This window comes from Saccostrea echinata, unplaced genomic scaffold (assembly GCF_033153115.1).
Source record: "Saccostrea echinata isolate AGI-Se365-2 ecotype Australia unplaced genomic scaffold, CSIRO_AGI_Sech_v1 ptg000015l, whole genome shotgun sequence".
NCBI classification, from domain to species: Eukaryota; Metazoa; Mollusca; class Bivalvia; order Ostreida; family Ostreidae; genus Saccostrea; species Saccostrea echinata.
Window position 1 is genome coordinate 9,985,089 of NW_026889764.1, and position 16,982 is coordinate 10,002,070.

Sequence of the window (16,982 nt, forward strand, 5' to 3'; positions counted from 1 at the left end):
ATTGAACAATTAGGTATCTTTTTCATGCCAACACCTACTGCGACACGGGACCTCAGTTTATACAGTCTCATCCGAAGGACCGGTCTCCACGTTCCGCAGTGGATTCGAACCCGCGACATAAGGATCGGCTCCTTACTTCGCGACTCTAGAGCAGACACTCTAACCATTGCGCCACGCGGGCGACTGATGGAGCAAGTATTTTGCTTTAAATCAATCAAAGTTTTACTATAAATTCTAAATCAAAGTTTCAAAGTTCTTACTAAAGTAAATCGAAGTTTTAAAGTTTTTACTAAAGTTAATCAAAGTTCCAAAGTTTTTACTATAGTTAATCAAAGTTTCAAAGTTTTTAGTATAGTAAATCAAAGTATCAAAATTTTTACTTTAGTAAATCAAAGTTTCAAAGTTTTCACTATAATAAATTGAAGTTCCAAAGTTTTCAAAATAGTAAATCTAAGTTTCAAAGTTTTTTTTATAGTTCATCAAAGTTTTCACTATACTATATCAAAGTTTCGAAGTTTTCACAATAGTTTATTAACTTATTTAAGTATTTTAATAATATTTTTTGTCTATTTTGCTGTTTTGTTTTAGAGGGTGAAGGTGGGGTGGGTGGGGGCTGGGGGTGTTGTACACAAAGTTCCAAAGTTTTTACTTTGATACTATAGTTAATTATAGTATAATACAGTAAACAATAGTTAACTATAGTTTACTATAGTATTTTTTTGTTAGGGATATGCTTTGTGGCAATTTAGTTCAATTTGGGAAAGGGGTCTGGAGAAACAATCGAAAAATTACAACACAAGGCACACGGCAGAGAATCCAACGACGAGAATTGAAACATTTCCTGCTTTAGTTCTTCCTGTTGTTGCAATCATAGAGGAAGAATGATTAGTTTTATTATTGTTTCTATTAATACTCAATAACATTTACATACACTCAGGCATTCATAAAATGAAAATACAAGGAACATAAGTAGAACTTGTGTTGAAACTAATGTCTAAGGTTTAATGATGCTTAAATAATATTTCATTCAATTTTTTATTTTTCAACATGGCACGTCATTCAAACTGGTATATTTCATGTCATTTACTTCCAACGTATTAACAATCAATATACAATGTATTTCAATCAGTTTGGTTATATGATAAACAAAAATAAATCAATTTCTCAACTACATCTAAATAAAATATTCTATTATGTCCCAATGTTATCCTCGAGTGGCTGTTAGTACACTAATATCATTGAAAAGTATAATGAACCTTTAATTCACGTCATTAAATATAGTCAAAGCAAAGAATGCATTTTAAAGGTGTTTTATATGGTCGAGTCTAGTGATAATCACAAAAAAATATATCGGAAATAAATAATCCACAGATAAAAAGAGCTGATATGAGAGTGAGTATAAATTGTTCAATGATACATTACATTTAAGCTCAAGTCACTCTATACATTTGCTGCAATGAGCTATAGTTTTACTGCATTGCTACATACATGGCAGTATCACCGGCTTTGTGTTGAACATTAGATTGTTTTGAGTTTGTTCTACGAACACTCTTTTTTGGTTGAGTCATCTTGATGTAGTCATCTACCTGATCATCGTCAGACTCCTCTGATTTTGATTCCACTACCTTTCCATGTCTTTGATTCTAAAAACGCAATTTAAAAAAAACCTGTTTGTTGTGTTTTAAAAGACAAATGTTTTAGACATGAATGTCAAATTCTAATTCTTATATATAAATCATTGTATTCATAACATAAAGCGTTTATTTGTTAGAGAAAATTGTCAGGAAGTTATATTGTGTTTTGGAATGTCTTAATGAAGATATTCGATTACTGAAACAATTGTGACCATGAAATTCATTCATTTATCGGTGATTTTTGCTAAAAGGCTGAATGTAAATCTGTATCAAAACATATCTAAAACTCGAATAAACACACACACACACACACACACACACACACACACACACATATATATATATGCATCAGATTTAATTTTTCATATTATTACGTAGCACGATAGTTTGTTATACCTCGTACAAGTGTGAACTGGAAGATGTATCTGTGACGTCATGTATATAAAAATTAGACGTTGCATTAAATTCTGTAGGTTTTCTGGACAATTCCTGGCCTTCATCAAAATAGTATGTTCCTTTAAATGATCCTGAGTTGTTTTCTGTGGAATTCCTAACAATAAAAATATTATTTTTAGAAAATGATTGGACTAGAAATACCAGAAAATGTTAGAAATCTACATAGTGCTCAGACAGAGGGGTGATATCCTGTTCATAATAACATCTATTCTTTAAAAAAAACACCATTGAATGCAATATAAAGATAACGAACAGTATTCAAGCTCATAAGTCCATTCAAACAATGCAAATCAGGAGCAGAGCAAACACAGAACTCTAAAACGTCAGAGGTGGGATCAGGTTCCATGGAGGAGTGAGCATCTCCTGTCGACCGGTCACATCCACCGTGTGAGGATGAAATAAGTTTGTCGTGGTTTACTTTAACTCAGGTTTGAAAATTAGAATCAAATACAACTTAAAAGTGAAAGGTGAAAGGTATATACATGTACATAAAAATAGCTTTCACAGCGTGTCTTACTTTTGTGCCCCCTTGTGGTATCTGAAGCATACAGCACCAATGATGAGCATTCCAATAAGCATACCACAACCTCCAGATCCGGTGAGAACTAACCAGAAGGTATGATCTGTTAAAGAAAAGTTTTATTAGAATCCACCTGAGTTATGACGTATTTCTAAAAGTACATCATTATGTAACAAGTCTGATTGATAAAGTTCATAGCCAAGGGCAACATATAAAAATACAATATTTATTCTGTATTTATCTCAGAACCTCTATACAAGTCTTGGTTTGTAGAAAAAAAAATGTTGACTCAAAATGATCCTGGATTGCTAAATTGATATGGATTAATTGCATATAATTTTCAGTTTTGCAATGTATTCTTTAAATGGCTTTATTTCATTATTTTAACATCTATTATACTTCACCCTTTTATCAATTATCCAGGTTAAAATTTAGGTCATTGTCATCAAAGAATTCCATAAATTTTATATATTTAATTAGATACCATGACAAATATGCTCTTGAATCCATGCCTGTGTATTGTTATCCATTTTCATTCATCGAACAGAAGATACATGGCTATCACATAAAAAGCACCTTCGTTTAAAAATAAAAATATTATAAACAAAATATTTCGAGACTGATTAATGAAAAAATCATATCGACTTCTTTTTTATACGTTCTTACCAGATTTATGAAGACTTCACTCAATTCACATCTATTTGTTAACGCAATACACGAAACAAGTAAATTTGATACACAGATATTTTAGTTTGAATTTCACTTCCTACAATAAATTGATTTTAGTTTCTTCCTCAATCTTTATTCTAAACATATATTTACGGAAATACTAAGTACTGGTTTTCATTAAATATTTAATGTGCTTGTTTATATATATAATGAAATCATAGCATTATTAAACAAACTGCATAGAACAGAAACATATTTACATTTATAACTCCTTACAAATGATGAAATGGTCCTTGAAAGTATATAGGAAATTTTATAATACTTCATTTTATTCGTTGCTATGTAGTATAGCCCACTTTCTTCAAATGGGCTTCTTGTCTGCAAATTGATTCCAATGAGCTGATTGCGTTTCTTTTTTTACATTGATATCAATTCAGTGGCTACCGATGTTGCTCAGTGAGCTTACAATATCGTTGGTGGTCCTGTTTCTGATATGATATAAAACGATTTGACTAACGTCACCCAGTGCTTTGACATCCGCATCCGGCCCGCCAGATTTCTTTCAGACACTACTTGACGGTAAAATCTTGCAATAACCATGAGATGTCTTTTACTTGCCGGGTTCATTCCCGAAAGACATTTTTGTATTAGTTAGTCTAATTCTAGTAATTTTTAACCAGAGTAAGTTATAATTATTTTCTAAGCAGCCTCTTTTAACGAACACTGTGCCCTACCACGCTCTCAATGGCCGAACGCCGCATACACGATTACGTTTTTATTAGATTTTTTACAGCAAGAACAGAATTACAAACAGAAAATCGAAAATTATTCATCCAAAATGTGTTAGAAGGATTTTCTTGCATTTTCATGGAATGGAAACGGTCACGGTAGCCTAGTGGTAGAGCCTAGTGGTATCTTCGTGATCGGAGGACCCGGGTTCGATTATCGTTCGCCGCGCCGAGTCAAACGTAAGACGTAATCATAGGTAGTGACTGTTCCTTCGCCAAGGCCGGCACTAGAAGTGAAAGTCACGGGTCTTTCGAATGAGACCTTAAAAACCGAGGTCACCTATCACGGTAGGCGTTGGCACGATAAATAACCCTCACTGCTCAATGGTCCTGAGTGCCGAGTATAGGTCTAAATTTGAAGAACTTCACCGGCACACGGTGACGTCTCTATATGAGTGAAAAATTCTCGAACGGGACGTTAAACAATAGGCAATCAATCAATCAATCAATCTAGTGTGTGGAACAGGCAACCATATATTTTCCCGTAACAGGGGTAATATTTTAAATTGAAAATATACCAAAAGTAAGAAACCTTAGAAAAAATTACAAACTCTCTCTTCAATTCGTAACTTTGAGATCCACCTTTATTAAAATCAATCTACAAAGTCTGTATGATGGTAAGTTTACAATGAAGCGCTTCAATCTAATTTAAGAAAAAAAAGCAATATATATATATATATATATATATATATATATATATATATATATATATATAATCCAGTATAATATGATGTTTCAAAGTCCGAAATTTATTGTGTTAATTTCGCATGATGCTGTCAACTGGAGTTGTCAAACATACGAAAATAGTAATTCATATTTAAAAAGATCATCCGAGTATGACCTCCACATCGATTCTGAATGTACGCTTAATAATTGTATCACCTTAAACGAATGCGAGCAACAGATTATACATTTTGACCGCCAATTGTAATTTCCTCCAGATAAATCGCTACTGCGTCAATACACGAGTTGAACCGAGGAATCTTAAAAGGTGAAAGTTTGAAACAAGCATTTTGTGCTGCGTCAAGAACAGAGCAACACCTAGGGACCACTTTACCCAGCGTCTGTCTGTCCGTATGTCGGTTCGCCTGTCACACCCTATATCTTGAGAATTGTAAGAGGTATGGATTAAATATTTTGCATTTCATAGTTTGGTCACGTCTTATATTATAATTGCCATTCTATTAACTTTTTTTAATGCAGGCAAATGCATGAGATATATGATACTAGTAGCAAATAAATGGTTGACACCCTTAGATTTATTTACATCTTTAATGATGCAATAAAGCAGACGACAAATGTGTTCCTTGGAACACTCTACTTCATTGGTGCAATCTAGTTTGAATTTTGATATATGAGGTGATAATGTATATTATTGTTTATAAAGAATATGTATATTTTCTTATTCTTCTCAACGCATTGACTTGGAAAATAATATCAAGCGGAACAAAATAATCCTGAAATTATTTTTTTACCATGTTGTTTTTAAACAATAAAAGAGATTGCAATTTCTTTTTTCCGCTACTTACTTGCTTTTCAAAGTAAAAACACAATCAGTTCAGTGTATATTTTTAATTCATTCAATGCATATCGTATTTCCATCGTTATAGTCCGTTGGGTCATTAAAAATTTCACAATTTCAAAGTTCTTGATGATGGTTCTTTGAACAAATCGTCGGACTTTCGAGGTTTCTGGACTTCGTGGTGCAGGAATCCATATCATCTGAGTCCTCTTCCTGGGTTCTGTGCGACATGGTTACATGTATCTACATTTATATAAAATAATTTGATCTTACATTTACTTGAGGTAAACCACATTTTGACATTAAGATCAGGTAATAATGAATGAAATACGAACTGTTATCAAGCTTAAAAGTCCATTGAAAGAGTATAAAATTAGAGCAGAACAAACACAGACCTCTAAAACATAACAGGGGGATCAAGTCCATGGAGGAGTAAGCATCCCCTGTCGACCGGTCGCACCCGCCGTGTGCTCCTTGTCATGATCGGACAAACGGAAAAATCCGTAGAAAATTCAGTGAAAAAATAATGGCCTAACAATTTATATGAAAAATGTCAGTCAACATTCAACTTTATGATAGAGTGTATTTGCTGACAAAACCACTGTATCGCCCATAAAATTTGCTAAATATTGACTTTTATCGAAACTGTTGTTCTTATTTCATTAATTTGTTTGCCAATAGCGTGCCTCGATCTAGAAATTGTTAGTAGTTAGAGCATGAAACTAACTAAATTTTTTAAAAAAAAATTGATATAGATATATGAAATTCATAATCAGTTTAAAAAATACCTACTTGAACATTTGATTCAATTGATCGGATTTCGTGGTATCTATCAACATCTGTGTGTTCATCATTTTCATCTTCGCAACAGCTATGCGGTGTGCCATTGCCAATTAGGAACACACTCTGTATTTGATCTCGCCTTTTTCTGTTAAATTGGATTGGCAGTATTTATCTTAGCCAGTCATAGTAAGGGCAAAAGAAGTTGAAAAATTATTTTATGGTGTTTGATACTGATAATGAATAAGAGATATTTTGGCTTTAAAAAAGTTTTCATGTTTATTCAATAAATTGAATTATACAAAAATGCGTTTATCTGCACCACCATATGATATTCAAACATAGATGACTGATAAAATAGTGTTACTTGATCTGAAATACATGTAAGCTAAATGTTTTGAACCTCAAACTGATCTTTTAATCTTTTTCTCGGATTGTACGTGTGAACAAAGGGTATTGTTTCTCCGTCCTTCGCACGTCGTGTGTTTGAAAGTAATTGTGTTCTATCACACTCCTTGGCTTTCATAATACTGTTATCTACCAGTTGCTCTGGGTATTTTTGGCTTAATAAATACAATTTTAATTCCTCCAAACGGATATCCCTCGTATTAATATTGCTCACAATGGTACAGATCCTTCTTGCGAGATTATATGGTATGGCCGTTTTAGTATGGTGGGGATGGCACGAACTGAAATGCAGATATTGGTGTGTATCTGTCGGCTTATAGTATATATCCGTATTTAAGCTGGTATTATCTTTTGATATAAGAACATCGAGAAATGGCATTTGCGCATCATCTGTTTCCATCGTGAATTTGAAATCCGAGTTCATTTGGTTTAGTAGATCGTAAAACTCCGATAATTTGTCGACAACATCATCCCATAAGATAAAACAGTCGTCTAAAAATCTTTCCCATTTAGACTGTATATTATTTGCAGTTGCAGTTCACAAGTCTAAAATTATGAAGGACGCCATAGCAAATCAAAATAGTGTATGTATTACGTGTCTTGATCAAGGTGATTTATGCTTCAGACCCATTGTAGGAGGACCAAACTCATCAACACAAAGACTGAGTCACTTATTGGATATACTTTTAAAACCATATTGTCAAAAAGTACCCAGCTTTGTAAGAGACGATCTGGATTTCATAAATCATTTACCTACTCAGATCACCTGTAACACAAAACTTGTCACTTTTGATGTCGTAAGTTTATATACTAATATTCCTACAGAAATAGGATTGAAAGCTGTAAAGTTTTGGATGGAAAATTATCCCGATGTACTAAATGACAGATTCCAACAGAATTTTATTTTAGAAGCACTTAAATTAGTTCTAGAAAACAATTCATTTGCTTTTTCTGACCATCATTACCTTCAAACTAAGGGAACTGCAATGGAGACGAAAGTCGCACCTACCTATGCAACATTAACCTTAGGTTATTTAGAACATAAGTTACATGAACAATTATGTTCGTTGTGGGGAATAGAATTTGCAAATAATATACAGTATAAATGGAAACAGATGATGCGCAAATGCCATTTCTCGATGTTCTTATATCAAAAGATAATACCAGCTTAAATACGGATATATACTATAAGCCGACAGATACACACCAATATCTGCATTTCGGATCGTACCATCCCCACCATACTAAAACGGCCATACCATATAATCTCGCAAGAAGGATCTGTACCATTGTGAGCAATATTAATACGAGGGATATCCGTTTGGAGGAATTAAAATTGTATTTATTGAGCCAAAAGTACCCAGAGCAACTGGTAGATAACAGTATTATGAAAGCCAAGGAGTGTGATAGAACACAATTACTTTCAAACACACGACGTGCGAAGGACGGAGAAACAATACCCTTTGTTCACATGTACAATCCGAGAAACAAAAACATCAATTCAATTGTTTATGAATTAAATAGCTTACTTAGAGAGGATGAACAAACGGAAACTACATACAAAAACTGTCGTTTTATCAGCAGAAAACGTCAGCCCAAAAACCTTAAGAGAATACTTTGTTCCTCCCAATTCGCTGACCATAATTATACAGTGTCAAAGTGTACGGATCCTCGATGCGGCACATGTGACTACATTACAGAAGGGACGAGTTATAATTTTAACGGGCGTGAATTTAAAGTTAATGCCAACATGTCATGTGATACGAAAGATGTCATATACGCCATCACATGTCCTGGATGCAAAGAATATTATATTGGTGAAACTGGCAACAGTCTCTGTGCCCGTGTTCGTGTACATAAGCAACACATCAGTACACCTGAATATAGACAAATCCAGTTAAGTGCACACCTGGAAACTTGTGGAAAAAAACGATTTAACATTTTCCCTTTTTATAAACTCAGATATGCCAGTGATATCCAGAGACGGGAAAAAGAAAAACATTTTATTTGTATTCTAAAGCCAAAACTTAATAGTCTCTTATAAACTACCTATGATTTTCCCGAACTTTTTCATCATCATTGCAGTATTTTATCTATGACGTCGCAATATAGACATAAAACGTTCCGCTTAGTTTAACGTCTTAATCATTGTTACTATGTTACAGTTGTATACATTTTTGTAATGTAAAGCTTCTGAAGATTTTTAATGAAAGCGCTAGCGCTAAAGCTTTACGGAGGATTCTTGTGTTTTCTTTTTATATTTGTTTAATATTGTAATCCGATTACTGAGACTTTATTTCAATTTTGGATATATATATGTATATATATATATATATATATATATATATATATATATATATATATATATATATATATATATATATATATATATATATATATATATATATATATCGATGACGTATTATCAGTAAACATTACTTACTTCCATTCATTCAGTCAACTCGATATATCCCACTGAACTTAAAAGATACCACAGTGTTTGTCACATTTGTTTCATATTTGGATGTTTCACTAACTAAAAATAAGGACCAACTAAAAACAAAATTGTATGACAAACGAGATGATTTCAGCTTTTCCGTCGTCAACTTTCCTTATTTATGTAGTAATATACCGCTATCACTTGAAAATGGTGTGTACATCTCCCAAATTATTCGATGCTCAAAATTAAGCTCCAAGTACGACCAATTTTAAACCGAGACAGACTAATGACAGATAAGTTTATGTTACAGGGATTTCAACAAGCTGTTCAGAGTCAGCATATCGTAAATTCTACGGTTGTTATGATGACCTCGTTGGCAAATATAACCTATCATTGGGTCGTATTTGAGCTGTATTTCATACCAATTGTTAGGCCTTTGTTTTTATATTGAATTTTATTACGAAATGTTCCGTCTACTCGATCATAGGGCTCACGGCGGGTATTCTTACAGGGGATTCTTACTCCTCCCAGGCACCTGATGTCTTCTCTGGAATTTTCAGAGGTTCGTGTTTTATGCCCTTTTCGCATATTTGTATTGTTTATAGATATTTTAAATCGATCACAGTTCTTAATCCTCAGCTTTTTCATGAAAAACGCAAGTTAGCAATCGATTTAACGCTAGATTGTATTTTCTACCAGGGTCACTTTATCGACCATAAAATTTGCTAAACGTTGACGTTAAACGGGACTGCTGAAATCCTTGTATCATCAAATTATGTGTCAATATCTTTTGCCCCTTTTAAAAATTGTTTGTACGTAGAACATGCTCTTGCTTATCGAATCAACATGGAGAAATAAGATTATAATGATATATTGATAGATAAATAAGGGAAGTTGACAATAGAGAAGTTGAAGTCATCACGTTAATCATTAAGTTTGTTGTTAGTTTACCATTTATGACTTAGCAAAATATCCAAATGTAAAACAGATATGTCAAACGCTGTGGTGTCTTTTATTTCTAGTTCGAGTGAATATATCGAATCAATGTAGGAATGGTGATGAATATTGTAAATTCTTAAAACGTTGTCGATTTAATTGAATGTCAAATTAAAGACAAAAGCAATAGATTTCTTCTTTTCATGAAAAAATTTTGAGTAATTTTTGCTTAATATGAATACAAAAATTGGTCCTCTCATATTAGAGCGCAAAAAGTACCCATTTGAGTTCCAACTTTCTTTTTAAGATCTCCAAGTAAGTAACTGTTTAAAGCACTAATAAAAAAAATAATATTGTAATTTGTTTGTAATAAATTGTTAGACATTCAACCTTACCTTGAAGCCTCTTTTCTTGCTTTATTGCCTCTAAACATTAAAAGTACAATTATCATTCCTAACGCAAAGCTAAATAGCCCAACACCAAGTGATACGGAAACAACATCGACTGCAAATTAAAAAATGGTCATTACTTTATGTACTCAAAATATATCACTTTTATATACCGATGCTAGTATTGCATGGAAAGAAACACAAAACATTATAAAAATATTCAATGTACAATATATAGTTAAGGGCAATAACGAACATTTTCACCCCCCCCCCCCAAAAAAAAACCATTAACAACTGTGGGGCAGCTGAGACTGGCAATGGTTTTCGATTGGTGGAATTTTCAATGTGACCCTCTACTACATGGATGTTTTTTTAATATATGCCGAGTGTTTTATACAGATACAAATAACAGTGAACGTGAGTGCATAAAATCTGCGCATCAAGCTTTTTAAAAGATATTTTAATATAATCGCTGTCGAGCAAAACTGACTGTTTCAAGTTCTATCATGCTGAGGGCCGTGGTTTCATCATTCAGAGGATAGTCATGTTTTTTGACAAATGTTTCTTGACTACTCAGATTCAACTTTTAAGCATTGAATCATTATCAAGATGTAGTCTCAAAACTGAAACAGCGTGTGCAAACAAATTGAGTAACGCGCGTTAGCGCGTCATGAAAATTTGTTTGCACACACCGTTACAGCTATGAGTCTACATCTTTCAAAATAATGAGTCAATGTTTATATTAATATTTTTAACTCCTTGACTTGACTACCGTACTAATGTGATTTATTTCAAAATCCCTGTATTATACTTCGGGTAAGTTACAATTAATGGAGGAGCCATTGCAAGAGCTTCTGTTCAAAGTGAGCGTGAATTTTGATTTTACACTTATGCCATTATGACGTTGCACTTGCACGACATTAAACGTTTGTGACGTCAAAATAAAATACTTTTATACTTTAATCTATTTAACCCCACCTCGGCCCACCCGCCCGTTATGATGCTTTGAATGCCCTTACTTTCCACACACTTAATAAAATAATTAAACATAATTTTGTGTATTATTGATATATCATATAATAAATAATATATATAATATAGTTATTAGCAAAATAAATGTGGAATATAAATATATTTACAATGTACATAAGAGGTATTCTAAAGAGAATAACTGCAAGTGATAAAATATAATTCTATCTTCCATTTAATGTAATGTTTAATAAAGAAATCATTGATATTTATAGGGGGTAAATTTTTCGTTCACCTGTGGAGCTATATGTATCTTTGTTCATTTCTCCTTCTGTAAAACTCTCTGTGATTGGAGCAGACGTCAGAGTGACTGTGTTTACGCTCCATGAACGTTTTGCTAAAAGTCACAAATTAACATCGTTTAGACTACTGTTGTGGATTATTGGTCCGTTTTGTATTGATATACAAATATTTTACCTTATTTACTAAGTTCTCAGCTTTTCATTAGCGTATTATTGTAATCTAAACAGACATTAATAATGAAAAAAAATATTAGAGATAAAAGGCAACACGCATAATGCGTATTGTTTGCTGGAATATTTTTTTTTAAAGATACAATAACATTTACACAAGAGATGTCCTTGAAGAGGTCTCACTAATTACCTGGACTTGATGTCCTTCTCCTGGATGGAGCTGGATATTCAGTAGGCAAAATACTCTGATCTCTTGTAACTTTGCCTAGAAAACAAATTATGTACTTAAAGCGACAGTACGGCTGCAAAATGTGTGCTTTTTCATTCAAATTTACCAAATATGTCATTAATAAATAAGGTATAAAGTTGATGTAAGCAGTTTGAGAAACAGAAATATTCTCTACTCAAACAAAATTAACGTAATTAGAATCTGCCGGAAAATCAAGGGCCGTACGAACTGGAGCAATCCTAGATCTGTTTATTTGTACCACGTGAATTCTAAAACGGCACGTGCCTACACTGTAGAGTTTACAATTATAATGAATATTAGGTGAAAGCAATTTTCAAATACAAATTATCATAACTTTATGATAAAATAACTAAAATAATAATCGTAAAGATTTTAGTCTGCATTCAGGCGAATTTAACAGAACTAAAAGTACAAATGTTGACGTTTTGTGTATTGGGGTCCGAGAAAGGAAAAACCAACTAATCATACGTTATCGCGGCAAACGTCAAACAAAATATTTTTCTGCACAGTTAAAAAAAAATTAGCATTTCAAATGGCAACAATGTTTATAAGTCAAAGGTGTATTTTTATGTTGAGTTTACACTAATTTTTTTCTTTGAAAGCAACGGAAAAATGATAAATGATAACAAGTATCAACAAACCTGTCGAATAGAACCTTCGAGAGCCCTGCGTGAGTGTCGCCGAGTTCCCGTTTCTTCCTTATTCAGCGATTATATTAATCCCCAAACTAAATTTTAGTCAGGAAAGTTGCTTTTTTAAGTTCTATTTTCAGTTTCTTTTTATCTTTGGTCGACTTTGTCAATGTAGCAGGCCTACCGGGATTTCCTCTCTAACCATGCTGTTTTGTTTATGAAAACTACGCATGCGTGCATGGCATGGAATGTGGAACCCCGAACACGTTGCGATGTATATATTTACGTCCCATAAATAACTATTAATTTTAATGAAATAATCCAAATTATTTAATTGTAAAAGTTGTAATTTTCTGAAAGTTTATACATTTATAAGTAGTAAAAAAATTCAAAATCTTGCCGGAAAATTTTTATCAAGTCAGTTTTTAGATGAGATGCGCCGTACTGTCACTTTAAAGCAAATTACATAATATAACTCACATAAATATATAATATACAAAAAAAACTAGCATCCAATAGATGTCAAGGTAAATGTTTTTTCCCTTTATAATTAATCTATTAAGTACTGGGGTATCATTTTGCTCTGATAATGAGTGTAGGAATTATAAATATAGAAAGAAATGCCAAATTGGAAAGATTACGTGTAAAGAGTTGTCAAAAAATTTAACCTTATTCATACAAAAAGTTAAAACCTGTTTTGAAACTATTTGTTGTTGTTGTTGTTGTTGTTGTTATATTTGCATTCCGGTCTCTTGATAGTGGTACCGATGGTATTTTCTTCGTAGGAAATGTATAGACAATTTTTTCTCCTCCGTTGTAACCTGGCTTATAGATTGAACCGACTGAAACATGACTAAATATAATAAATAGAAAGTGGGATACATGTAGCAACTTTAATAGACAATAATTCTTATGTATTAACATTTTTGGTTTTGTTGTTAGTAGCAGGGGCAGCAAAGCATAATTCCACTACAACTGCTTATTGTAAAAACACAGTTTACATATTCCTACTATTTTCCAACTGCAACTTTTCACTTCCCTTTTAAAACCTCTGCAAGTTGAGTTTTAAAGAGTTATTTCCATTGCATTTGTTTACCAATCTGTTTAGCCGTAATATTTTTCCTGGTTTTCGACCACATTTTAAGGAATATGCCATAGTGCAGAAATATCAACGAGAAAGTTTTGAGATGGAAAAGTCTTAAATAATTATGCCACAAATTAAAGCATTAACAAAGAAATGTCATTCAATTTCATTTTTGAGTTAAGAGATTTTCAAAATGATACAACTTAGCATAGACCTTTCAAGTTGAACTGAAGCAAACGGAGATTTATTTAATGATTTTATTCTTTGGGAGATATATGGAGGGTAGAAATTTAAATGGTGTGCAATCAAGAAAAAGTTTAACTGATTTTTTTTCTATATCCTTGATAATTTTTCCACGATACGAAAATGAAAATAAAAATCAAATATATATAGTAATAGTAAGTATTAAAACTATTCATTCCAAAATAAAATATTTGCTTGAAAATATTTCCAAGGTCTTCGTCTTTTGGAATATCTAATTTGCAAAAAAATGCATTTGTACTATGCATATTTTTAATTCGAAATTTTTTTGTTGGAATTTATCTATTCCCACTAGATTTTTTTTTTCATTCTTTGTTTTATTGCAGAGTTTTTTCTGATGGGAGAAGTTAAACGTGGCACATTATTCCGAAGAAGAATCTTACATTCACAAAAAGGAAGTGTCGCTTTCCAATATGCGCACGTCTCCAAGTTTTTCTGACACGAAGTTTCTTAAAAGAAAAATTGAAAGATAAATTAACCCAGTTTTTCAAAAAATATTGCAATCTTTGTTAACAATCTACTACTTATAAAGATCGTAAATGCTTTTGAGTTGTTGATGTTGACATTTCAGAAATATAACACTTAACAAGAACAACATATACTATTATGTCTACTGTGCATTTTTGTCTAAGGAAAAACCAGTTTGTGTATAGAATAAAGTTAACTTTACTTACGTTCCATCTTCTCAGCAAATATTTATGGCTTGCAGGGCATATAACAACAAACATACATTTTCTGTCCACAGCAATAAAATAAGAGCATGAAAGTCTTAAATTCATATATATATATATATATATATATATATATATATATATATATATATATATATATATATATATATATATATATATATATATATATATATATATATATATATATATATATATATATATATTCAACAATAACACACAAGTTTAAGCATTTTTGTTTTAAAAAAATGGTACAAAAGCTGTAGTGTTGTAGGAGCAAAATTCCGAAAGTGATTTATGAATACTTACAATTTTAAGAGTGTGATGAATAAAATTTTTGTCATACTGTATACGATTGTTAGTATTTTCCAATTTTTACTTCCCCTTTCCGTTTCCACTTCAAAAACAAAGACATGTCTCAATAACATGTTTAATCTGGGCGGCACAAAATGTAGGGTGTTTTAATACAAAATGATATAATATCTTTATCTGATGATCATCTTATCACATTCAAAATACAGCAAACAATGATGAAAATAAGTATTTTAAATAGATGTTACATAATATTTAGTAAACCATCAAATAGGAACCCTGTATCGTTTCTTCTATGCAAACTTTTGTCCCGAGCAATTTTGTTCTACATAACATGTACAACGGTGCCTGATATCAAGTTTGCAAATCAAAGTATTTTGACAATATTCCGAGGTAAATTAATAAAAAAATTCTTTGTCCAACATTGACTCCAAGACAAAACTTGAACAAATTTGAAAATGGATAATCTTAGGATGCATATGGAGTTAAGAAAAACTCTTTCTATAATTTTTTATTCTTTATTTTGGAAACAAAATTTTTGACTTTGATGCACAAAGGCACGATAAGACTCTCTGAAGTTACTAATATTTATTATGTTTGATAATCATACGATATCAATTCTCTTTGCACGAGAAATTAGTTGCGGTAGTTAATTTTTTAAACTGCATGCATAATTGACAAGCGGCTCAAGGGTCTTAAGGGACACTTTAGTATATTACACGTACAGCCCTCTAAAGGATCCATAAAAGAGCAATTTTATAATAAAACAAAATAAACGCATAGATGAAGATGTATTGATAAAAAAAAAGGAAGAGCTAGAATGATAATTATTAAGAAAATTATTAGGCTAGCTATAATAAGCAACAATTCCGAAAGTAGATGTATGGTATTTTACTATATTTGCCTATAGGCGCCAGTTCTAACCACACTCTTTCACTCTCCCCATTAACAACATAAAAGTGATTAAGTAATAATAAAAGAGCATTCACATTATAAATCAAGCATACCCTTGGCTTCTCTTGGTCTTTGAATTATATTTCATATACAAATATAATATGTTTTATTTCATTTTTATTCATTTATCCTTTATTATTTACAAGTATATTTGACTATGTAAAACTTTAAAAATACGTTTTGTTCTATTCATTAGAAATAAAAAAAAAAATCCAACACCTACTCCAGATAACCAGAGCCAATCGCAGCTCTGTTAAGGCTGCATTTTATGTGCAGTGAGAGGCGGATCAAGTAATTTTTTCACAGTGAAAAATGCATTTTATTATTAAACAGAATATTATTTGCAAATCTTAGGTAGACCATTACTACAAATCTGAAACCTTTGTTTAGTGCCATTATTTAAAAAAATATCGAGAGAATGTATTGAATTAATTCTACCGTGTTTTTGTCTACAGGGTGTGCATGTTTCACGCTGAGGTGCCACATTAAATCGCCTTTTCGCAAGGGCATACACTTAATAGATCTTGACCATTTTTTGAATACAGATAACGGACATATTCCTTAACTTGAAAAGTGCTGCTGCTTTCCTGAAATCGATAGCATAACTTAATAAATACATAAAATAATTGGTAAAGGTCACACATATTTCGACATTAGTTAGATAACTTGAAATTTAAACTAATAGAATGCGAATTCTATTTAAAGCAGCAGCACTTTCCATAAACTACAAGTTATGTAGAAACAATCTATTACTTTAATTTTAACTAGGGTATGCCCTTGCGATATTGAAATTTGTTTGTGACCTACATACAGTAC

The 16,982-nt window shown here is 32.0% G+C and overlaps 2 protein-coding genes across 3 annotated transcripts; both read right to left on the reverse strand.

Annotated features, from left to right (window-relative positions):
- Positions 1–1,021: 1,021 nt before the first annotated feature.
- Positions 1,022–3,225, reverse strand: LOC133187838 (uncharacterized). The gene is made up of 4 exons (XM_061323234.1): positions 3,095–3,225; positions 2,608–2,713; positions 2,031–2,184; positions 1,022–1,643 (listed from the first exon to the last, which is right to left on the reverse strand). Exons 1-4 carry the CDS (start codon positions 3,144–3,146, stop codon positions 1,470–1,472), a joined length of 486 nt encoding a protein of 161 aa, XP_061179218.1. The 5' UTR covers positions 3,147–3,225; the 3' UTR covers positions 1,022–1,469.
- Positions 3,226–5,624: 2,399 nt separating this feature from the next.
- Positions 5,625–14,953, reverse strand: LOC133187839 (uncharacterized). 2 transcript variants are annotated; one of them, XM_061323235.1, is made up of 8 exons: positions 14,886–14,953; positions 14,595–14,660; positions 13,559–13,708; positions 12,175–12,249; positions 10,549–10,657; positions 6,378–6,517; positions 5,985–6,059; positions 5,748–5,832 (listed from the first exon to the last, which is right to left on the reverse strand). In XM_061323235.1, exons 1-8 carry the CDS (start codon positions 14,890–14,892, stop codon positions 5,786–5,788), a joined length of 669 nt encoding a protein of 222 aa, XP_061179219.1. In that variant the 5' UTR covers positions 14,893–14,953; the 3' UTR covers positions 5,748–5,785. The 2 variants fall into 2 exon arrangements, with proteins under 2 accessions (XP_061179221.1, XP_061179219.1); XM_061323237.1 differs by lacking the exon at positions 5,985–6,059 and having other exon boundaries at positions 5,625–5,832; positions 6,382–6,517.
- Between the last annotated feature and the right edge of the window lie 2,029 nt (positions 14,954–16,982).

What these genes read in the sequence shown, in the direction of transcription:
- LOC133187838 (XM_061323234.1), bottom strand. Translation starts at nt 3,146, where the DNA reads ATGAAAATGGATAACAATACACAGGCATGGATTCAAGAGCATATTTGT. An exon ending in TCAAGAGCATATTTGTCATG is followed by an intron (nt 2,714 to 3,094) that starts GTATCTAATTAA and finishes TTTCTTTAACAG; the next exon opens with ATCATACCTTCTGGTTAGTT. An exon ending in CCAGTTCACACTTGTACGAG is followed by an intron (nt 1,644 to 2,030) that starts GTATAACAAACT and finishes TTGCGTTTTTAG; the next exon opens with AATCAAAGACATGGAAAGGT.
- LOC133187839 (XM_061323237.1), bottom strand. An exon ending in GACACTTCCTTTTTGTGAAT is followed by an intron (nt 13,709 to 14,594) that starts GTAAGATTCTTC and finishes GTCATGTTTCAG; the next exon opens with TCGGTTCAATCTATAAGCCA. An exon ending in CAATTGAATCAAATGTTCAA is followed by an intron (nt 5,833 to 6,381) that starts GTAGGTATTTTT and finishes ATATAAATGTAG; the next exon opens with ATACATGTAACCATGTCGCA.